The sequence below is a fragment of the Monodon monoceros genome, unplaced genomic scaffold (genome assembly GCF_005190385.1).
Source record: "Monodon monoceros isolate NGI ecotype Baffin Bay Population unplaced genomic scaffold, NGI_Narwhal_1 Super_Scaffold_6, whole genome shotgun sequence".
Lineage (NCBI taxonomy): Eukaryota > Metazoa > Chordata > Mammalia > Artiodactyla > Monodontidae > Monodon > Monodon monoceros.
The window spans coordinates 37,770,926-37,795,415 of record NW_021703783.1 but is presented as its reverse complement, the minus strand read 5'-3'; the positions used below and the strand labels follow the sequence as shown (position 1 = coordinate 37,795,415).

Sequence of the window (24,490 nt, the reverse complement as noted above, 5' to 3'; positions counted from 1 at the left end):
CCCTAGCGCAGCCGTCGGGGGGCAATGCCCACCCCGGACTCGCAGGTCCCGCCAGCCGCCCGCGCGCAAGGGGGCGTCCCCGCCGTCGGGGCCCGGAGCATGGCGCGCGGCTCCTCGCGCCCTGGCCGCCCACGATTCCCGGACTCCCGGCTCCGCGCCCTCTGTGCTCTCGGCACCTTCGGCTCGAGGTGGCTGCAGCAGCGGCTCCCGTTTCGGCTGCGGGTCGGCTCCGGCTCGGGCTCCGCTGGGCACCAGATCCCCGCAGCTACCTCCTTCTGTCGGGGAGAAGCGGCAGCCTCCCTCCCTCCCTCCGGCGCCCGCAGCCAGCACCGGGGTAACCATGGAGACGGGGCACACCCAGGCAGGGCTGCCTCCTTAAAGGGACAGGCCTCCCGCCGAGGGATTCCCCCCTCCCCTCGGGACCTCGTGGGGGCAGGGGAAGCGGCGCCCTCCCTCCCTCCCCGCGCCACGCAGGCCGCCCGGGCCACCCCGAGCCGCCCCGCCCGCCCCTCGGAGAACGACGGGCAAGCGCCTGGTCCCGCTCGGGCAGACTCAGCCGCAGGGGCGAGGCGTCTTTCTCTGCAGCATGGGGGTTCTCAGAGAGCCTGGCAGCCTCTCCTCCCCCGGAGGGACCTGAGGAGAGCTCAGGCGGGGGATGAGCAGGGGGTGCGTGGTTTAGAAGATTTCCCCTAAGAAAAATGTAATGGGAAAGGGGGCTGGGCCAGCAGGTGGAGGTGGTGAAGACCGGTGGTTGGCGGAGGTTGGGGCAGGGGAAGTCTAAAAGGAGATTTGGGGGAGGGGGTTTAAACCCAGCTTTTAGGCATCCAAGCCTTTCTTAGCCTCAACTTGACCCTCCAGGGAATGGATCGATCCGTCACTAAGCGACGCCGCGGCTGGCTGGAGCTGCCAGGAAATAGGAGGGTGGGTAGTCCTGGAAATAGGGTTTAGACGACGCTCTCCGTGTGTGCCCGGGAGGTGGAGGGGTGGAGAGTGGAAATGAGGTGTGTGGGGATGGGGGCGCCCCAGATCCTTTGTCTTGCCCCTGTGTTTCTCCCTGTCCCCCTTTGCCGCTCCCAGGCTGCGCTGAAGGGTCAGGTTGCAAATACAGGCAGGGTACGGTAGATGTCAGACGCTGGGGGAAACTTCCTAACCGTGCGCTAGTGGGTCTTTGCGGGCGGGGAATGAGAGGACCGAGTCTCCGCTGCCCCTAGCGCCTTTAGTCCTAGAGAACTAGGCTCTGCGCTGAAGAGGGAGCGGGGGCTGCAGGGACCCCCCACCTCCAGCGAGGGGGTGGGGAGGAGGGGCCGGCGGGCGGTGCGGAGCCGGGCCCTGGGCGGCAGTCTCTCACTGGTCTCCAGCGCTGCGTCGGTCCCAGCAGCCTCGCGTTGCCAGCGCCGCTCCTCCTCCCTCCCACGATTTGCCAGCGAGCGCGGCTACCGCCCGCGCGCCCAGAGGAACCGCCGTGGCCAAAACAGCAATTTGTTCCCGAACGAGTGATGCGGAAGGCTCAGCGCCCCCACCCCTCTAGGAGACACAACCGTAGTCAGCAGCATCGGAAAGGAAGGAGTGTCCCCCGCTCCACCCACCCCTCATCTGTGACAAGGGCCAAAGCCCCAGGCACCTGTATTAAACTGAGCTGGTCCTTGGGCAGGAAGAAGAGGAAGCGTCCCTCTCCCCCAGTCCCCAGCGTCCCACCCTCTCACATGGGTCCAGGGCTGCACAGTAACCCCTCCCCCAACGGCTCATCTTTGCCCCTCCAGGCGACGTTCAAGCGCACTGCTGAGGAGCGGGTGCAGTTTAGGAATCGGCTCACCTTGAGAGAAAGGATGAGGCTATGAGGGAAAGCACCCAACTTGAGAACCAGGCTACTTACCCAGGTTCGAATATAGTTCTGCCACTTGCTGTTGTGATTTTCCTTGCGTGACTCAATTTTCTCCTCTGTGAAACGGGAACAATAACTACCTCAGAGGGTTGTTAGGTGGATTAAAAGATTAAAGGATCTAGAACAGCATGTGACATTTGCAACATGTAAATATTATCTGATTTTGAATCTTATGGGAGCCCTGTGAAATATGCAGAGTAGATGCTACTTACTCTCCATCTCACAAATGAGTAAACAGAGGCAGAGATAGAGGAGAGACTCGCTCAAGGTAACCAAGGTGGTAAATGGCTAAGGTTCCAACCCTGACACACTCCCAACCCCAGGTCCAGAGTCTACCTCACTCCAGCATAGCTGGCTCCCACTGTGAGGACTCAGAAACAACCCCAGGCTAGCTATGTGGCACTCACAAGGACTGGTCATCTGGCGTGTGCATCAGATCCAGATGACCCTCCCGTGGAAGCCCAAGTGTTCAGACTTTCAGTCTTCAAGCTCATCCGCCTGTGCTGGTTTTGAACATCAAGCCAAACCATATGCTTTGGGTCAGGGTGAGCAGGCGGTAGACAGAATACGTGGGGTGCCCCAAAGAATTACCATAGCTGAGATCGACTTGGTGTCAAAGCACTGTGCTAAGTGCCTTCCTTGGATTATCCGGTTAACCTTTATTATAACTCTGTGAGGTAGTCACTGTTATAATTGCCAATTTACAGGTGAAAACATTGAGGCGGAGAGGTTAAGATGCACTGCCTCCTCCAGAAGCTCCAGGCACAATGCCTGTGTCACTGTTTTGGTGCTCTGGTCCCCATTTCTGGGAGAAGAAAATATACTAACGTTTATTGAATGTTATGATCACTCTTCTTATCACAGAATGAAACAGCAATGTTTTGGGCTTTAAACCGCTTCCCCCATCGCCCTTCAAAGAATTTGTGTGAAAGTGTGTATGGGGTAGAGATGGAGCCACTGACCCTTTGCTTTGGCCTGGCCTGATTTAAGGTGCCTTTTCCGTCTAGATGAGTGTCTAGATCTCAACCCACTTCACTCTTTCACTTTACCTAGTTCCTCAGGTCTTCCTGCCAGACCTGGCTTGCCTCCTCCTTCCACCCCCACAACCCCCGCACCCACCCCCCATGCACGCACGCACACGCGCGCACACACACACGCGCGTGAAGACAACAGGGCACGGCAGGGTGTGTGTGGGGAGGTTAGGGGCCACTGGGCTCCCCACTATAATCTCCTCTTCCTCTCCCCTTTCCCCAGTTCTTGACTCACTGGCCACAGTGGGGAGTCACAGGGAAGGGAAGGTTGAGAAGGAGCCCTGTTCAGAGAGAGCTCAGAGCCATTGTCAACAAGGAGAAACTCAGGAGGCTGCGTTTTGGAGCTGCCGTGGGAGGCCTGTGGGAGTATTATCTACAAAAGGAACAAGGAGAGAGAGTAGGGAAGAGCAAAGCGAGGAAAAAAACCGCTCAAGACACAAAAGATGGAAAAAGCCCCCCTCCCAAGTGCAGGCGGAGTCAGTTCTGTATGCAGCCGGTGAGAACAGGTGGCTGTCGAGGAACAGTCCAGGGCCCCTCCCGTCTCCTCTCCTCTTCCTACTCTCTCCACCCTCATTCCTGGAGGTCCCCAGGTCTGTCTCTCCTTCTCAGGCTGTGTGGTGTGGTGGGGAATCTCAGGCTTTCAAGTCAAACTAGTCTAGGTTTCAATTCTAGCTCTGCCACTGTGTGACCCTGGGCAGGGATGGGGGACGGGCGCTCATCTCGAAGAGCATTAGTTCCTTCATTTGTGAAATGATCCTTTCTCAGAGGATTGTGGAGAGAGTGAGATGAGCTTAGTAAGTGGTTGTGATTGTTATTGAGAGTCCCCCTGAGCGCTTGTCCTGCCCCTGGGTGCTGGGACCCCAGAAATGAGCTCAGCATGAAGCCTCGCTGAAGGTTCCCCATTCCCACCAAAACAAACACAACATTTTGGAATACTCTGAGGCCTCCAGTACTTGGCCGCCCCTCAGCTGTCTCATTCTAGGCCATCCCTTTTCTTTTAGTGGAGGATCCTAGCTAGTGTGAGGAAACCACAGTAAACTTTCTAAAAGGGAATCCTGGATAAGCTATTGTATATCGCATGGCTAGTTACGTGGAGGAAAGAGATCTGAACCGGGAGTTAACTAGGTTGACAGCAGTTTGCTACCGCGCCACAACGCTGGGGTGCCTTGTCCTATCCTTCGGTAAACAGCCTATTAAAAGGGGATGGTATGGTCATTTTGATGAGTGCCCACTGTGAACAACCACAGGACTTCAGGCCGTGGGGATACACTGCAGTCGACTGTGGGCCCCGCCTGCCGGAAGGCCAGTTTACCAGTCCTGCCTGCAGTCAGCAAGGGAGGGAGTCTGAGAAATCTTCTCAGTCTCTCAACCTGCGTGTTCTAGCAGCACCAGAAAACGGGTTTGTCTGAAATCTAGTTACAGAGAAAGCCTAACTGGGTTAAGTTGAAGAGACACATAAAAAGGAGACCTGACTTCTCCCTGGGGAATCAGAGTGGGTGGTATTTGTTCCTGCTGTTTTGACGGCTGTGAAGGGGCGGAGGGGGGGGGCTGGAGAACAGTTTTGCTGGTGGTGGTGATGGTGGGTGAGTTTCCTCACCCAGAAAAATCTTCAGATAGCGGTTCCCCTTGGTAGGGAGTCACAGACTAGTAACAAAATTCCCTCAGCACCTGTATGGAAACGATGTTCCCTGGCTCTCCTCGGACTCTGCCACAGCCTTGCTCCCTGTTTGCCCATGTTGGTGCCATCAGCATCTGGCCTGTGCCACCCAAAGAGCTCAGAAACGGGAGTGGGGGTGGCTTCCTGACAGTTGTCAGGACAAGAGGGCACAGAGCTCACCATGCTGGGGGGATTTGCACTCAGAGGAGAAAAGCTGCAGCAGGAATAGGGTGACTGAAGTATTACTTTTTTATGTTTGGGTTATTTTTTATTTTTATTTTTGGTTAATTAGGTCTGTAAGGCTGGAGATCAGGGAAGTCTTTCATGCACTTTTTAACAGGGCACGAGAGACAGAAAAGTAAAGGAGTTATGGTGAGTGAACGTTGAACTAGTCACAGGTTAGCTTGGACACCAGGGTACTGTTCTTGGCACCTGCTTGATACCTACCTTACCACTCCACGAAGTAGTTACCAGTCTCCACTTCCCAGTTCAAGAAGAGGTTCAAAGATGTTACGTTATTTGCCCAAGGTTAGTTGGTCACATAGCTACCAAGTTGTGAAGCCAGAATTAAAATCCAAGTATCGGTCTCAAAAGTCCAGGGTCTTTCTACCCTACCACACTGCCCAGCCGCCAGCCGCTGCTGAGCTCTAAGAGCTCTAGTTCCTTCACCTGCAAAGGGGTTGAGGAAAGAGCTGGAACCATTTATCTCTGCCTCAGAACTCAGCACAGTGCCTGGCACCCAGCAGGTGCCTCAGTGTTTGAAGCAAAGAATGTGCGCAGGTGGCTAAAGCCACCAGAAGTCCAGCTTGGCTGACTTTACGGTATGATGTTCTGCTACCAGCATTATGGTCTGGTACTCTGAACTGGTTAAAACAGTGACAAAACAGCTCCTTGTATCAGTTGCTGACCTCCAAACGTGCCACTTCGGATACCCATTTCTTCCATTAAGTATGCTTCCGTATGCATATAATCCTCTCCAGGCGGGATGAATCCTGTAGATCAGGCAAGACAAACCCTCATTTTGTAAGGTCAAATGGTAGGATTTCCAAGGGCAACAAGCCATTACTCTACTGACCTTCTCCAAAGCAGAGGTTCACAGATTGATAACCATGTGTCCTGGCTTTTCTAGGCCACTCCCAACCTAAAGTAGTTTATCCTGTTGTTCCCCATACATATATTCCTACTCACAAGACTGTACCCTGGTATGGGATTCTGAAATACGAGGTCACCCTGTCTATAAACCACTGAGCAAATGCCTGATCACCGCTGGTATGGTTCAAGTTCAAGCACAGGCCCTGCGAGCAGTGCTTCTCCATTATACTCACAGAAGACAGCAAGGCTCTTTCATGCAATACTACTACCTTGTACTCTTTTATCTGTGCCAGTTGCCCCAACTAGTTTATCAGCCCCACAGAGGGCTGTGTTTTAGTTATCTTTATCTCTCCTTAGCTTCTAGCTCAGCAGCTGTACAAAGCACTCCCAAACACTGTTGATGAGAATCCATGCACCTTGTAAGAGTACTTTATCAATACCTGTATGATCCAACAATTCCACTCCTAGGAATTGATCCTAAAGGTACACTCTCACATGTAATGAGTGATGTATGTATTATATTGATGAAATATGCTCATTTCATCAATACATATAATAGCAAAAAACTGAAAATCATCATTAGGGACTGGTATAACTAATTATGATAAATTTATACAATGGGATACTATGCAGCCATAGAAAGAACAAGGTACATTTAGGTATGCTGACGTGGAAAGAGGTCTAAGCAGCATACGTTCTTCTGATGTATGTATATAAATATAGAAAACCTCTGGAGGGATAAAGAAGAAACTTAACAGTGGTTGCCTCTGGGGACGGAATAAATAGTCCAGAGTGGGATGGAGGCTTACTTTTCATCATATATCCTTTTGAACTATTTTTTTAAAAACCATTTACATATATTGATTTTTCTTCAAACCAAACAAAAACTAGTTACAAAAAGTGAGGACAAGTTAAAAAAAAAAGCAAATTGTTTAGGAATATGCATAATATAATTTCCATTTATGTAAAAGAAAGAAAAAACATATTTGCATGTTTGGATTTAGAAAATTTGTGCAAAGATAAATAAGAAACTTATCAGTGATTTCTTCTAGGGAGTGGGACAAGGTAGGGAAGTATTTTTCACTTTCACATCATGTATCCTTTTGTATCTTTAAAAAAATTAGCCTGTATTACTTTTTTAAAAAGTGAATTTAAAAAACTGCCGCAAATAAGGGGCCTACGAATATTTGATGTTCATAATGAGGCCATGCTAATTTAAATTTTCTCTCTCAAGTGGCACATAATAACTGACAAAGGTAAACCTGAAGTTTCAATCTTATCTCTTAGGCTGGGAAAGGACAGGACATTGATCTCTAAGAGGAAATGGAAAGGGAAGGAGAAATGATGGTTAGGAAGGTTCTCTCTGAACACACAGCGGGAACTGCCCAGGGTACAGAGCCTCCCTCCTCTTGGAAGGAAGAGCTGTTGTGGGGAGCAAAGAATGAGCTGCACAGTTCAAACTTAAGGTAAATCTCACTTCTCTTCACTGAAGAAAGTCAAATGGCAAATTTAGGAGAATATCTACAATGTGAGATCCTAAATGAATTATGGTTTGGCCATATCTAAAAAAAGGATTGTAGAATGCATGTAGTATGCTCCCTTTTTTGTAAAAAACAAAACAAAAAATTAAAAGCCTATATATCAGGCTTCCCTGGTGGTGCAATGGTTGGGAATCCGCCTGCCAAGGCAGGGGACACAGGTTCGAGCCCTGGTCTGGGACGATCCCACATGCCGCGGAGCAACTAAGCCCGTGCGCCACAGCTACTGAGCCTGTGCTCTACAGCCTGCGGGCCACAACTCCTGAGCCCATGTGCCACAACTGCTGAGCCCATGTGCCACAACTACTGAAGCCCACACACCTAGAGGCCGTGCTCCACAACAAGAGAAGCCACTGCAGTGAGAAGCCTGCATACCGCAAGGAAGACCCAACACAGCCCAAAATAAATAAATTTATTTTTAAAAGAGCCTACATATCTATGTGTATAAGCACACATATGCTTTGAAAAGGTTTATAAGGATATATGCCAAATTATTAACAGTTATTACCCCTGAGAAACAGAATGAAAAAGTGGAAAACTAACTTTTTCCTTTTATATTTCTGTATTATTTGATATTTTAAATGCTACTTTTGTAATTAAAAACAATGTGTAAAAAAAAAAGTCATAATTTTCAAACTTTTTGTGGTCATAGAAAAAGTCTTCAAATATTTTTCTATCAGGAGATTTTAACTTCAACTTCAAGGCAGTTTTGACAAACATGTGGCTTCCCATCTGTTTACGTGGTTAAATACAGTCTTGCCTGGATACGGGCATAGACCTCATAATCCTTCAAGGCCACTTCAATCTCTGGATTTCCTATAAAGTGTAGGTAAGCAATTAATCAGAAAAGCAGGGCTTTTTCCTGATACAGCAGGCTGATGGTGATGTTGGATAAATTCCCCCAAATGAGGTGGCCAGCCCCTTAGAAAATGGCTTCCTAGTACTCCTTGACTATTGTTTTCTTTACTGAAAGACACACACACACACACACACAGACACACACACACACACACACACACACACACACTCTTTTTCTCTCTTTCTTTCTCAATCTGTGCAGCCAACCTGAACCCTGGCAGCTCATCTTCAACAAAGAGCTAGGGGAAGCCCTGAGGCAGCTAAGTGTTCTGCACCACTGCCACTTACAGCCTGGGCTTCAGCCTTGGGAGAACAAATGCTGGGGAAGAAAAAGCTCTGCTGTTATTAAATCATAGAGGCTGGGGTGGGTGTGGCACTCTGGCACCAGCACCGCCTGCTACATGCAGGAACCCCATTACATTGTGATATCCACTACTCCTGTGAAGGGACAGGCAGTGGAAGACAGGGGTGTGGACAGAACCTTCGGTTGCCTGGGTGAGCTGTTGGCAGCTGTGGGTTTTCTGAACTGGTCGGCTCTCCTTCAGAAAGTCACCATTCCCTCTCCTACAGACCTTTTCCCAAGAGGAACCGCTGCATCTGCTCATCCTGGCTTTTACATTTAATTTGGTTCTGAAGGTAAGCAGTGGACAAATGACTTAGGAATTGGACACCCTCATTTAAGCCCCGAACAAGCTGTTCGAGTGACTTCTACCCCATGAGGCCCAAAGAAAAAGAGATAATGAAATGAAGTCACTTCCTGCTGTGAAACAAACGTGGGACCGTTTATGCAGTTGTTTTTATTTATTCAACTCTAAAGACTGACAGAGGCAATTTTTTGATGGTTAACACCTTAGATTAACACAAATTATATTGCTATAAATTTGGTTCAGGGTCAGAATAGGAATCAGGAAAGAGGGAGAACAACAACAAAAAATCTTCAAACACTGAAACGAAGAAAGACTTTTTTTTTCCTTTAATTAAATGCTACTTTCCCATAGACTTCCCTAGACTGGTTTGCAGTCTAAAGTAATAGGAAACAAGGCTGGGGCATTTGGAAGAAACTGCAGGCTAAGCTACGGTGCCAAGCAAGAGGCTGAAACCCCGATCTGAGCGTCAATCTCAGGCACGTTCTGGGAGCACAGGCAGATTCTCAAATGTTTCCTAGTGTTCTTTCCTTTTCACCAATTCAGTTTCCCCTTCTCTGGCTAATCCAGGCCAGTACACAACCCCCTCACTGCCTCCCTTGGTCACGTTGTTGTTTACAGGGAACCTGACTGGCAAGTGTGGCTTCTGCTTAGACTGGAAAGGCAGCAAGACCAGCTGCCTGACCCACCTCCTCCTGAAAGACTGGACAGCAGGGGTTGCTGAGGAAGGCCTCTTCAGGCCCCTGAAGGCCTGCGGTACTGGGAAGAACACTGCGTACCCTTGGCAACAGGTGCCGGTGATTCCTGGGGGAAATGAACAGTCAGAATCAATCCATATCACTGGGAAAGGTCAAGGGAAAAAAACAGCTTCCCTTCCAAAAAAAAATGGTAAAGCGGAAATGAGGAGAGAAGAACCAAAATATTTAGAATGGAATCAAAAGTGAAGGCGCAAACTTCTTTCTGTCATTAAACCTAACTACAAGTTTCCTAAAGTCCAGTTACCAAGTTGAATTGTGTGGGATAGAAGAGACAGGCCAGCTGGAATCTCCCTCAAGAGTTCACGGCTTCAGGCTGAGAGGTCCTGGGTTTGCGCTGGGGGAGCCCCTTTTTGAATGAGGGCTTGGGTGGGCCGGGCTCCATGCTGGCTCCAATTCCATTGGTCCCTGCAGAGTGAGTCTGGCCCCGTTCACTAGTGTTTCCTGGCGCCTGGGATGGAGCGCTCTGGTACCTGGAACCAGATGAATACCACGAGCTGTTTCTGTAACGACCCCCACTGTCATGTCGTCCTTGGTTCGTGGGGTCATTGGACTTTGGGCCTTGTGGCCTGTAGCCTTGTCCTCCGCGTCTGTTCCCCGGCAATACCTAAGGATAAAAGAAGACAATGTTCAGAGCACTGTGGCGTTAGGGCACCCCGTTTGCTCCAGTTCAGTTTCTTGAGGAGTATTCTGAAAGCCTAATAGCGGTATCCCAGGCTTGGGACTCAGTTCTCTCTTAAAACCCACAGAGTTTGATCAGCCAATCCAATCTAGACACTAATCAGAATTAATAAATCATTCACTATTTACCCCCTGCCTTTCACCCCTATGCTCTTCTCCACTGAAGAGCTTTTCTTTAGCTGGGCAGAAAAGGAGGAAAGAGCATCCTCTGAGGTTGTTACAAGCCCTCAGTTGGGCAAGTATCTTATCACGCGTCGGAATTTTGTAGATCATAAGCCATTTGTAAAGATAATGAACATCTGGAATAATAAAATAAACATCACTATGATCTACTCTGCTGTATATCGTGAACCACAGATTAAATCACGCTGCTGTGATATTTACCATACCTTTCACATTACAACCCAGAAAGCGTATGGCATACGATTTTATTTTTGTCCTCCAGTTCCAATGTAATACCAGTCTGAAGAATTACTGACAGCACTGCCTTGGACTGCGCTTATGTATCTCCTTCAAACCAAGGAAAAGGGGCTTCCCTGGTGGCGCAGTGGTTGAGAGTCTGCCTGCCGATGCAGGGGACGCGGGTTCGTGCCCCGGTCCAGGAAGATCCCACATGCCGCGGAACGGCTGGGCCCGTGAGCCATGGCCGCTGAGCCTGCGTGTCCGGAGCCTGCGCTCCGCGACGGGAGAGGCCACAACAGTGAGAGGCTCGCGTACCGCAAAACAAAACAAAACAAAAAACAACCCAAGGAAAAGAAACTATGGATTATACTTCAACTTTCTAGTGGTGCTTTTCTACTTCAAGTTGGGTACATGACTCCCAGTGTGACCAATTACCAGGCAATATACTACTACCTACAAAGCTAGGATCACTGCCAACATCAGAAAGTCAGCAGTCTTGGCGACAGGAAATCTAAACTGGCTGGTGATTTGGAACATACATACCAAATGCTTTCTCTGGAAATAACTGAGGCTGGAGGGATTCAAAATAGGTGTGGAATGGGCATAAAGAGAGGAAGGTAATGTACTGAGCTGTCAGTGTTGAAGCTGTGACAACCTGGCAGCATTTCTTCATAAGTTGCTCAGTGTGGAAGCTAGGTTACCTCTCGATGAGGCTGGTAGGGCCGGCCACTGGAGTTTGCTGTGGTTGCAAGAGTCTCCCCCGGTGCCGAGTCTTTCTTGTTAGCACTTGTAAGGCTGGGAGCAGAGGCACAGGTGGAAGAGGAAGCAGCAGAGGCATCACACGGGCTACTCAAAGACACAGATGTCACCGAGCTACATCGAGATCTGGTTGAATAGCTGTTCTTTGGATGGGACACTGAGACAGAAATGTGAGCGATATGTGGTCAGACGATAGAAGAGCATGGTGGGTAATGTATTCCCTATTTCTCCATCTCACAATGAGCAATTTAGGATAAAGGACTGTCTATCTGAGTATTTGTAAAGATAAGCTTATAAATAGGTAACGGGAAGGAAAATCTCCCTTCTGCCCTCTTCCTCCACTCCTGCCAAATCCCCACCGCTTTGTAAGTGGCCCATCCCCCCACCAACTAATGACTTCTTGGCGTTTCCTACCACCTAAACTCCTGGCTTTGGCTCCAGCGGCTGACTAAGCCTAGGAACAATAGTACGGGCCATATGTTCGCTTTCCTATGCAAGGAACATTCTAAAGTACAGACTTCAAAAAGAAAGAAAAAGTTAAATAAAAAGCCAAATTCTTTTTTAAAAAATTTGAATGAGGCAAGATGAGTTACATATGAACAGAACTAGTCTTTACAACAAATATCTATCTTCCCAAGGCTCTTTCTGCAAAAATAACTCCAAATTCAAAATATCAATCTAGCTGAAAAATACTAATATTTTCAATTCAAGTTTTGTCAGAACTCAACGGTCTAAAAGTACCCCACAGATGTTTTTCCTTGGCTTTAAGCCTGGGCTAATGTTGAACTCACAATCACTGCCCTAGGTCCAACATTTATTTCACTTTCACACCGAGACAGAAAGAACGTAGGAGCCAAGCTCGGGGTCTGGGTTTGACTGATGTGTCGCTACAGGCTCTCAACACAGAGGCACCACCGTGCCCTGCCTCCACACACACCTATTATGCGCTAGGCAAAGCAGGTATCGTTATCTCCACCGAGGAGTAAAATGAGCGGCCCAATGTACAGTGCAGAGGCAAGGATTCAAACTTGGTCTGACTCCAGGGCCACATGATCTTTATACTATATACCAAACACCTCTCAGCTCAGCAGGAAATGATGAAAAAATATGACCGCAAATTTAGGGAGCTGGAAAATGCCTATCCTCAGAGCTCAAAGCATCTGTGTCCACTGACTTATTAAGTATCTCAGAGTTCCTTTTCATAAAAACAAGCAAACAAACCAAAACCCAAGAGGGACTGAGGAAGAATCAAGGGAGAAGCCAATCGGCACTTCAGTTTCTAGTTAGTAGAGGGTGGTCTTCTCATCACCGTCTCCGGCGCCCTGAATCTCTCAGCACCTCACCTTGTCCAAATGAATCTATGTTCTTCTTTAGGGTTTCTACATCACAGGTGAATCGGGCCACTCGTCCCAGATCCTCATCATATTTACGTTCACTAACAAAGTGCTGGAGAAAAGACAAAGAAAAGCCTCCAGGTGAGACAAACAATATATGTGGGATTTATAGCTTGCTATAAACAGACGAAACAATTACTCTCAACTGTTTTCTTTCTGTGCTTCAAAGTTCATTACATACATGGCCATCATATTACCAATGCTGGGTGATTGACAAAATTCAGTCATTTTCCTTAAGGGCCCGAAGATAAGTCCATTTGGGAGCTTTATGAAATGCTAATGGTCATTAGGTGTAAATCAAGAGAAACTCTGGAGAAAGAAGGAACTCATGATGGAGGACCACCTTTCTCTCCACTGTTAGCTACTCTCCCCATTGTTCCATTTTATACACAGGCAGAGGCAGCAGAAATGCTCATAAGTTACAACAATGATTCCTTAATTTAAATAGATGATTCGGTGTTCTCTAATATAAACTTCCTTAGTAAACCCACTTCACCGCTTTATAAAGTAGGATTTTTTAGTCCTTGTAATAAGAACAATTTCTTGAGATGGAAAATCATTCATGTGAAAAGTCAGCTTTGCAAATGAGAAGAGTTTGTGCTGCAAGTAATTTAATCCTTTCAAGCAGACTGAGCTGAGAAGTAACCATCCCCTTGGGTCAAAAACTAACTATACTACAGAAATAGTGGGGCTAGAAACATGTCAGGAATAAAGTGCTTCTGGGGGTCTATTTCAATAAACAATTTCTAAGGTAGTCTGGAATCATTTTTTCAGACGTACAAGAGAGTAAGAAAGAAAAGTTAAAGGACTAGATATAATTCAGAAGAACTGAACTCAGAGCAGTCCTCTAACTGGGGGTGGCCTAATTCCACTTTGGATTTTCAAGGGGTAGAATCAAGTGCATCAGAATCCTCGGGATGCACCTAGAAGCAATAAACGGGAGAGGAGAAATAAAAATTACCTCTGGGACTTGAAGCCCTAAAGCTTCAGAGTATACTGTGACTTAGGAAAGCACAAGAATCTCTATAACAAAGGCTTCAGACATGTAATATCAGTCTGAGATTAATTCTGAAACACATTCTAGGGTTTCCTGAGCCAAAGACATAACAGGAATGACGGAAATAAAATGATCTGGAAATAAGACATTTAAATTGCACAGCACCCACTTCAGTACACTGAAAACGTGGAGAGAAACAGATCCTTAGTCAGCCTGCAGAAATATTTCTAGCAGCTCTTCAACCACGTGGGAAGGGGAACAGATGAAGCCCGTGAGAGCCAGAATTCTTATCTAATTCCAAAGGGGTTTCTGGCTTCTCCCAGATAGTTGAATGAGACTGACTGGCATCAGTGCGAGGAAGACTTTCTATATAATTTAGCAATATAGTCTTAGTTAATCAGAAAATGGTAATTTAAAACTTGCATTGTTGGTTTCACTATTTCTCCCCAATATAGCCTAAGGGGAAGGAGTGAGAGAATAATAACGCGACATAGGTTTGTGTGAAAGACTGGGTCAGGATGGTAACAGGGATGCCTGTAAGGTCTCAGATGATCTTCCATCTATGCTTTTATTTTACAAAGGCTGTTATATAGCCTCCCCAGCATGTATTCCTCTTAAATATGGCAATAAATCTCACACGTTCAGAAAGAGCAGAGTTAGGGCACAGGAGCAGAGAAGGCCATAGAGTTCACGGTTTAGAAACAATTAATTAGAATGTCAGTGTCCACAACTACCCATGAATAACCCAGCCTCTCTCAGGTTCCCATCTTAGTCTCAGAAACACTGTTCTTTATGTAAGAATTTAAAACATCTGAGTGTGGAATCCAAGTAATCTTTATAAACAGTTTACAATATAATCAACACCTCAAATTGTTCATTTTTCTCTTATAAAATCAGAATTGACCAACCAACTATTTAACTATCTACTGAACACCTACTATGCGCCAAGGCATTGTGCCAGGGCACTGGAGACACAGCAGTTCCTGTCACTGTAAAGTTCACTATCGAGTGGGAAAGGCAGATTAATCAAATGCACATACAATTATAAGTGTGCTAGGAAGGCACAAACAGGGGGAACACGTCAGGAAAGTCAGGAAGGATGAGGTCAGGAGTGAGGTGCGTGCTGGGAGTGGCGGGGGAGGGAAAAGAATGTTCTGGACAGATGGAAAAGCATGTGCAGCAGCCCTCACAGGAGGGAACAGGGTATGTCTGTGGAAAGGACAGCGAGTATGGCTGGAGCAGAGGGGACAAGGGGGATGCTGTGCAAAGCACGGCAGCAGGGCCAGACCATACAGAGCCCTACAGCCCGTGAAGGATTATAGCCTATCCTGAAAGCAACGGGAAGTTTGAAGTAGGTTCTGTAATGTGAGGGACAGATATGAAGGGGTGGGGAGGCCAGGGCAGTGGCAAAGAGGAGGAGTGGAATCAGTTAGGAGGCTACCACAAAGTCCAAGCAAGAGATCACTGTAGCTTGATCATGATGGTGGTGGTGGAGACAAAGGGAAAAGGTCAGATCCGAGATTTCGCAGAAGGTCAAAGGGACAGGGTCTGCTGATAGACTGAACTGTGGGAAAAGGAGAAATTCCCTAAGGTTTCCAGCTTGGACACTGGATAGATGGACAGTACCATTTACAGAGAAAGGGAAAGGGCCAGGAAAAGGGCCAGGTTTGGGAAGAGGAGATCATGAGTTAAATATATTAGATACAGCCATGAATTATGGAGATTTGCTACTTTAGTCCCTGAGGGTAAGAAGAAAGGCAGAAAGGAGAAGGAGGTTCTACCTTGATATCAGCTCTGAGCTCAACCAACTGCTCCTCTGACATCCGAACAGCCACATCAGTCATCTTCTTTAGAAGTTCGGCTTTCTTCTGACGGCTGAGCAAAATTTCCACTGTAGAGGAAAGGGAGTATGACTCTTATGGTCTGCTAAATAGGACAAGGAAGAACTAGAAGTATAGGTCTTGCAGTATGTACTTGGACAGCCAAAGGCTTAGCTGCCCACCCATCCAGAAAGTGAAAATACCAAAGGTCCAGTTTCCACCTTCTTGAGGGACTCTGAAGGCAGTTTACATGGTAAATGCTTTTTATGAATCATAAAGACTCATACATCACTTGTCATTTCTCTTTCTCCTCTTCCCACTTAAAAAAAATTTTATCAAGACGCATATAAATTAAAACAAAAATATGCACAAGGTAAAGAATACATCTAGAATAAATGGGTATAAAATGAAAAATAAAACTGTCCCTCCTAGTTCTGACTTCCAGAGGAAACCACTGGTAACAATTTCTTATGTATACTTTCCATTATACTCTCTGCATATACAATCTCTCTCTCTCTTTTTTCCCCTCACAATGGTCCCTCCTTTACCTTCGCTCTTTTTACTTACTATGTCTTGAAGTTCATTCCTTAGTTATACATTGGATTCCCCTCACTCTGTTTAATAGCCACCTAGTATTCTACTATGTGGATATACAACAATTATTTACCAAGTTCCCTAATGATGGACATTAGATTATTTACAGCCTTTCAAGAAGCATCTTCTCTGGCTTGCTCCCAGATGTGTAACTCAGGTATGGCCATGAAGAATGACAGACAATAAACATTCTCTCAGAGTAGAAAGCCAGGGGTTACAGAGGACAAAGGGCAGAAGAAATCCTCTCAGGAAGCAGATCTAGGGGCTGCCAAATGAACCAAGGAACTTTCTCTACCACTGGGGCAGGGACTCTACTATTCCTGTCCAGTAAGCTTTGATCATTGCATGTCCAAGTGGGAATTTTTACTATAATTACCCTCTTCTCTCCCTATCTATGTAATAACGTTTCTTTCAGTTTATGTGATGCCAGACCACAATATACCATAACCAGAGCTGTTGGAAGATCTGAAACTACCCAGAAGTCCTGGACTTTCAGCTGAATACGTGAACTAGAGGAGACTGTGGAGGTGTTGCCATCAAGAAGGACGTGAGTGTGTTCTCATTTTGGAAAAAAGAGGACTGCAGGGTAGGTGACGGGTGGACTGTAGCAAAGACTGTTAGTGACTGAATATCCATTCTCCTCTATCAGAAGTCTAATGTTGTTGGGTACCAATGTGCTTAGGTTAAAAAAAAGCTACATTTCCTGGCTTTGCTACACATAACTGTATCATGTGGTATAGTTTGGCCGTTGAGATCTAAGCAGGATTCAGAGGCGAGGCTTACTAGAAAGCTCTCTAAAGGAGTCTTAGCCTGCATGTAACATTTTGCCCTTCCCTGACTAGAGCCGTAGGATGTATATTTTGACCATAAGCACAATGTAAGGATGGCTGGGGAGAAGGATAGAGAAGCCTGGGTCCCTCATATCATTTTTTTTTTTGCGGTACGCGGGCCTCTCACTGTTGCGGCCTCTCCCGTTGCGGAGCACAGGCTCCGGACGTGCAGGCTCAGCGGCCATGGCTCACGGGCCCAGCCGCTCCGCGGCATGTGGGATCTTCCCGGACTGGGGCACGAACCCGTGTCCCCTGCATCGGCAGGCGGACTCTCAACCACTGAGCCACCAGGGAAGCCCAGGACTTGGTTTTTATTCTGATTTAACTTTAGTAGCTGTAATTGCACGAAACCTAGCTCTTATTTATTTAAATAGTAGTATCAAGGATATCTAGACACCACTGTGAGTTTAAATGCCATTTTTCGTTTTGTAGACTTAACTGATAATTGGCTTTATTTGTGTGTTTCATCTGAAAACTCAGAGTTTTCCCTGAGTTCTTATATTTTGAAAGCATTAAAAGGTTTACACTAACAGAGATGGATAAATGCTAATATTTAATCTAAGGAACGTTAAAATTTGCTTTGTTACCCAGAGCATTTTTTTTTTTGAAGGAGGAATTTTCATTTGTTTATTTATTTATTTTATGTTTTTGGCTGCGTTGGGTCTTTGTTGCTGTGTGCGGGCTTTCTCTAGTTGCGGTGAGCGGGAGCTACTCTTCGTTGCAGTGCGTGGGCTTCTCATTGTGGTAGCTTCTCTTGTTGCAGAGCACGGGCTCTAGGTGCTCGGGCTTCAGGAGTTGTGGCTCACGGGCTCTGGACCACAGGCTCAGTAGTTGTGGCGCGTGGGCTTAGTTGCTCCGCGGCATGTGGGATCTTCCCAGACCAGGGCTCGAACCCGTGTCCCCTGCATCGGCAGGTGGACTCTCAACCACTGTGCCACCAGGGAAGTCCCCTCATATCATTTTGGAGATGCCCTAGAGCCGTGGACTGCTTACCTCTGGACCTTTCATTTCATGAGAGAAAAACAAGCTCACATTTCTTTAGGCCATTCTGTGGCATGCAGTCAAACTCAATTCCTAACTTATACACAGAATCCTGTAACCTACTGAGAAACTAGCCAAATTTACGTGAGAAAAAAATAGAATTTTTAAAGAGCTACATCAGGTGTAGAGCTGAATGTGTTTAGCAAGTTTACTTAGTCCAATTTGCCACATATATGCCACCCATGGGCTGCTCATGCCCATGTCTGGTTAACCGATAAGGGCACACTTTCCCAATAAGTTAGGAACATGCATACAAAAGTTTCTCAATACAAAGGCCCAACAAATACAAATGATCTGTTGGTCTGGCTCCCAAGATAAAACCTATTTGCCATTTGTATCAAATTCACTTTCTCTCAGCTCCAGCATTCTAGGATTCTAAGATAAAATTACAGATCTCAAGATGTGTCAAGTAAAGATTTCTACACATATCATATAACTCAGAGGGCCTAATTATATGACCTTGGACAACTCACATTTTTCCAAGGAACTTGTTTCTTCGTTTATGAAATGAAAAAAATAAAATAAAATCCAAAAACCTAACTCTTCCATAAGGTTGATATTAACATCACATATGAATGAGTGTGAAAAAACTCTGAACTGTGAAGTACTATGAACATATAATTAATAAACTATAATGTGTAAAGAAAAGAAACACCTTTTTGATATTATTGGTAAATGAGTAATTACATTAGTGTCATTGAGAACTAGGATTTTTAGCATGAGACGGGTGGACTGTATTTGATAATTTATTGACCATGAATTGATAACTGGTTGAGGCTGGGTGCTGGGGGTTAATTATATTAGCCTCTCTATTTGAAATATGTTCAAAATTTTCTATAAAAGATGTATTTTAAAAAGCACCTTCGGACTTCCCTGGTGGTGCAGTGGTTAAGAATCCGCCTGCCAGTGCAGGGGACACGGGTTCAAGCCCTGGTCCGGGAAGATCCCACATGCTGCGGAGCAACTAAGCCCGTGCGCCACAACTACTGAGCCTGCCCTCTAGAGCCTGCGAGCCACAACAACTGAGCCCGCGTGCCCTGGAGCCCACGCGCCGCAACTAATGAGCCCACGCACTCTAGGGTCCACCTGCTGCAACTACTGAAGCCCACGCGCCTAGAGCCCGTGCTCCGCAACAAGAGAAACCACCGCAATGAGAAGCCCGCACACTGCAATGAAGAGTAGCCCCTGCTCACCACAACTAGAGAAAGCCTGCGCTCAGCAACAAAGACCCAATGCAGCAAAAAAAAAAAAAAAAGCACCTTCTTCTCAACAGTAAGGACTATGTTTTTGTTTTTGGTTTTTTTAGGGGCTATGTCTTCTCACTAATTTTATTTTCTCTGAAACTTCAATTTCAAAAAGAGAACACATAGGTACAAGAATGGACTGAAACTGTCACCAGAAATTTCAGGATATACCACTCAATTTAAATGAAATCTCACCTCTGAAAAACAATGGATAGCATCTCTGTTATATACTTAAAATTTCATTAAAATGGATCAAAACTGAACTCAGCTCAGTGCTTCAAAGCTGCCTCCTCTGGCCCATGACCACAGACACAAATGATTTAATTGTGAGTCATCATCTCAACCTATTTCCATTCTCACCAGTTTGAGAGTAGGTTAAAAGAAACAACCTTCCTAATTACAAATCTGGCATTCAGTGCACGAAGGAAAAACTGTTGAAAAGTCCCAAATCAATGCCATTGTACAAGGTGTAGTTGGCGTTCCTTTCTTTTCATATAGCTGTGTATCTTTAACCTAACCCTTAACAGAAATGAAAGAAAACAGATATCTCGTTCTTCTGTATAAAACCCCACAAATTATCCAAGTTAGACTATTCCTCCAGACTCCATTTTAGTAAGCTTTCAAAGAACCCTCGTCATGGGTATCCTGAACCTTCAAATTCAATTAATTGACTTTTTCCCTACCCAATGATAACAGACACTGAGTGAAGTTTCTAAAACCTGAGAAAACAAAGGAAGTTCCGAGAGAGGTAATGACAGGAATGTATACACTAATTGTAGGCAACCTGGTGATGTCTCCTCTGATTATGCCAAAGGTTTTTTTCCAAGCAGAAAAAAATCCAATGGAATTGTTCAATCACTGGAGGAAAAAACAAAGTAAAACCCAGGCACCTGCAAGGTACTTTATTTTCCTTAATTTCCTTAATTGGTGCTGTGGTGGCAGATACCATGAAGTAGTTAGTCTCTGAACTCTATATTCAAAATATTAAAATTTGGCAATATTGAAAAACAGGCTCTTGTAAAGTTGTTTCACCTGAAAGGATTCCTATGCCAGCATAGTACAACTGCTCAAGACTGTTTAACCAAATATATAAACTCTTATTGTGGCATTTATATTGAGCTTTTGTTATGGGGGTTGAGAGGCAGGTAATAGCTTTAATAAAGATCAGTCTTACTTGCTTCAGCTTTCACTTTGTCCATTTCAGCAAGCAATGCCACTTCTCGATCCATTAAACTAGGAAGGGATGACAAAGGGAAAAAAAGGTTTGATCAGAAACTCAAACAGGAACACAGCACATTGTTAATAGTGGAGAAAGACTTATGAGTTTGTTCCCTAAAAGCATACTACAAAATAAACACTGTATATACCACATGAAAATCCTATCTCACCCTCAGCAAAGACTGTTTGAAAGATTCCAATAAAGAAACCTAATTCCCTTTTATTTCTCTATATTACAGTAAACCAGTAACTACTCATCTGAGAGTTGAGAACCAGTAGATGGCAGCAGCAAGCTACAAAACATTTCTTGGTAAGTTGTGCTAAAGCGGAAGCCCTCATGGAAATTACGTATTTCTACATATGTGCATACTTTTTATTTTATATTTTGGTCTATAAAATTGGACAGCTTTGCTTCTAATGAATTTTTACCAGGCAATACTCCTGCTAGGGCAGGATAAATTTACCCACGATTAGGATTTATAGATCTTCAACATTTTAGCACAGTTGCACCAAGTCCACTGGTGCTTTAGTCTTAAGAATGCAGAGTAGTTAAAAGACATACATATACTGTGCTGGTTTCAGGTAAACGTTTAATAGTAATCCAGAAAAGATGGAATCAAAGGTTTCTGGAAGGCTTTTTACAGAAAAAGAACATTAAATGGTCAATTAGAATTTTCTCCACTGCAAATGTAAATGGTTTGTATGGGAAAGCTTTTCTATGTTCTTAGATAAGAGCCCACCACCTTCAGCGAACATATAAAGAAATAATAGGCTGCCCTAGGATTAAACCTCTGGATGAAACTAATTTTCCTTACCATATCAGTTTTGCTTAGCGGTGGCAAACAAACAAAACCCCAAAAACAAAAACACAAAACTAAAACTTTAATACCTGCACACACAGGAAATGTTCCAAATCTCTTCATATTTGAAATTCATTCTAATTTCTCCTTTTGAGTGGGAATATAACTACAGCGTTAATAAAAGTTCTCCTCTTGTTTCTGGTTGTAAAACTAATCACACACATATGCATATATATATATATATATATATACACACACACACACACACACACACACATATAGACACACACACACAGTCTAATTCAATTTAGCTCAATATGTTGTTATGCTGGCACAAAGTAGTTAATATGGAGACTATAGTGAGATATACAAAAAAGTATAAGGCAGGGACATTTCCTCAAGGAGCAAAATCTGTTACAGTAAAGTGCTGGAGAACACAGGTTTGATAATCATTATGCATGATGTTAATACACAGACTTGTAAAGAAACAAATTTGGCTGGCATTATTAATCCCAAAGCACCAGACTAGAGAGAAGATACAACTATTGTGATAGGGTAGCAATACTTTTGCTAAGAAAGCATTCCCCAAACCTTGGCAAATATTTTGCTCCAAGAACTCTAGCAGCATTTGGAATACCTAAAAGGCAAAACAGAAGCACATCTGAGACAGGAGCTACCAGGCTTCGAGTTTATCATTACCTCTTCTGTCGCTGAATCACCTTAAGATGCAGACACTGTGTCCATCAGATGACAAATTTGTCTCTGACAAAGCTTGTAAAATGTTTATTAAAAGAGCTCAGCAAACAAGTAAGACCTTTGCAGCTTAACAGCCTTTATTATGAAAAAGTAGAATGTCACACGATACTTGTTCAGCAAGGAAAAAAGTTCTGCACTGTCACAATAAGACTTTTTTGTGTCAGTATGAGCTACTACATCGCGATGGTACTTTTTTTTCCCTGCAAGAATGATTAGCATCCATTTACATAACCTTTGTCTCTTGAATAACTCATTTCTTAAGAAATTCACAGGGCAGTGTGTGAGCAACCGTATGACCACATCAATTAAAAACGAAACAAAAGCTTACCCTTTCATGCCAAAAAAACACTGAAAAGCAGTAGGCACTTCTATTTCTTTCTGTTTGTTGTTTGTCACGTTACCTTCTATTAATAACACCTACTGAAAGGTCCTGTGATGTCAGCCAAGCATTAAACAGAGGAATCTATTGGCTAACTGTTGGGATATTTTCTCAGAGAAAAGCCTGATGAATCTTGGCATTTTTTTCATTAAATTTTTTACAAGTCTTTAAAATGGAAAAATGAATAAATGTTAAATCATATGTAGTGTAAGTGCCCGACGATTAGCTTTTTTGGTTATAATGTAAGTGCCCAACATTAAGCTTTCGGTTGCCGACATTCATAAAGAGCCAGGCCACCCCACCTATGAGGTTCCCCTTTTAGAAGGCCCTGGGAGACCTAGATAACTGACCCACTGGAGTGATCCTACTTTTCCTTCCCACGCTTTCTTGCTCTTATGTTTTAAATTTACTAATAAAGAACCCGCAAAACCCTAGGCACCCCACCCTCAACCCCAATAAAGGCATGACCCCAGGTCTGTACTCTCCTTAGGCGCACTTTGCTGTGTGGTTCCAGGCATGCCATGTAGCCTCCACAACTTGTCAGTAATAAACCTTGTTTTTTTCTTCAAAATGCCCTGATAGTTGTTGCTGAGGTGCATGTGGCAATCGTAAGAACCACAAGGGTCAGTCCGCCACAACACTGGCTCATAGGGGCCCAGGTGAGTGCCCCCAGGCATTCCTAGCTGAGAGCGTCACTAAAGATAGGCTGACACCAACACAAAAGGCTATTAAGAACTTTCTTAAAAGTACATCACATAATGTATTTCAGTTGTGTAGAAGAATAACCGCATTTTAGGTAATTAATGCTAAAGCATTTAGGGATGGCCATGTTATGTCTGCAACTTCCAAATGGTTCCACCAAAACACACACACACACACACAGAGCAAATACACCGATCACTGTACTATCCCTTCAACTTTTCTGTATATTGAAAGTTTAAGTGCGGAAACATGCGCATCACAAAATAAACAGAGAAGGTGAGAAGAGTGCAAAGGTGGAAAGTAGGCTAAGCATAAGATAAATAGCAGAGGCATTTTTCACAATTAAAAACAGTAATTTACTGTAATACAACTTTCTGACAATGAGGAAACTTAAGCTAAAGCTTCCACCTGTTCTAAGCTGTATGGCGGTCCCAGTATGGATCTGTGGCCAAGAGATTCAAAAGTACCTGTGGTTTGAGGTAACAGTTTTCAGATGCCATAGCTACAAGCAATGAGTCCTCTCAGAGAGTGATGAAAGGCTCATTCAGCCTGCCAGACTTTCTGTTACCTTTCTTACTCAGTACTTGAGGGTACTAAGCTTGCAACTGTTCTGTCAAGGCTTTCCTGAATGGAAATACATGATGATGGGCATCTGAGAGCACTGGACTCAGAAACTGATAATGAAAATCCACTAAATATTGCTGGGACTCTGTTTAGAAAGACACTAGGTCTTATTAAGCCTGGGCCTCACACAGCATAGAGAATTTCCATATCCTTTCTTTGACCATGAAAGATGGTTTTGGATGTCTTGTCGCTGTTAAGGAAAAAGACTGGTAAATGTCTGAATGTTCTCTATTTCCTTCTCTCCTTACCAAGACTTTTTACCATCTTCACATCTCCTCAACTTACTCTAAAGCTTTTGCGTAATTTAGTTGGTCAGAGTAGTTGTTCCCGTAGCATCACCATTAATATCTCTAAGATGCATTATATATCCATCATTTGAAACAAGCCCTTTAATTAATATATTTAACATGTAGCTTATTGATTAAAGCTACTGCCTTCAGTAATTCCTTGGTACCAAAAAACTGTGAACTGTCATTTGTTTATGGTTGTTGCATTAGAAAACAATGTTATAATAGAAACGACTCCCGCAATTCCTGAGCCAACTAATTATTTCAAGCATTTATACTCTAAACCACTCAATAATGTTCTTACAAAACATTTGAACTTGATTTTATTTGCTGAAAACCTAAAACCTAGTTATTCTAATTCCACTAAAGCAGAAATCCAAGCAAAGCAAAGCCAATGCAAACACCTTTATTTCTCTGAAGACACTTCTCCCTTCTCAGATAAAACAACCAAAAAAGAGAATTTTCAGTAGTTTTTGTTAGCAGAGAATTAATGATGCTTCAAGTG

At 44.7% G+C, this 24,490-nt stretch overlaps 1 protein-coding gene across 6 annotated transcripts in view; it reads right to left on the bottom strand.

Annotated features, from left to right (window-relative positions):
* Nucleotides 1-5,478: 5,478 nt before the first annotated feature.
* SPATS2 (spermatogenesis associated serine rich 2) overlaps nt 5,479-24,490 on the bottom strand; it is a 152,901-nt gene continuing 133,889 nt past the window's right edge. For 3 of the 6 annotated variants that reach the window (XM_029204649.1, XM_029204648.1, XM_029204650.1), the window contains 5 exons: nt 20,394-20,452; nt 15,472-15,581; nt 12,643-12,745; nt 11,242-11,456; nt 8,841-10,064 (listed from right to left, as the gene is read on the bottom strand). In XM_029204649.1, the coding sequence (XP_029060482.1) occupies nt 9,753-10,064; nt 11,242-11,456; nt 12,643-12,745; nt 15,472-15,581; nt 20,394-20,452 (799 nt within the window). In that variant the 3' untranslated portion in view covers nt 8,841-9,752. Of the gene's footprint in view, nt 5,563-8,840; nt 10,065-11,241; nt 11,457-12,642; nt 12,746-15,471; nt 15,582-20,393; nt 20,453-24,490 lie in introns of those variants that run through there. The other 3 variants (XR_003791033.1, XR_003791032.1, XM_029204651.1) reach the window with 3 other exon arrangements.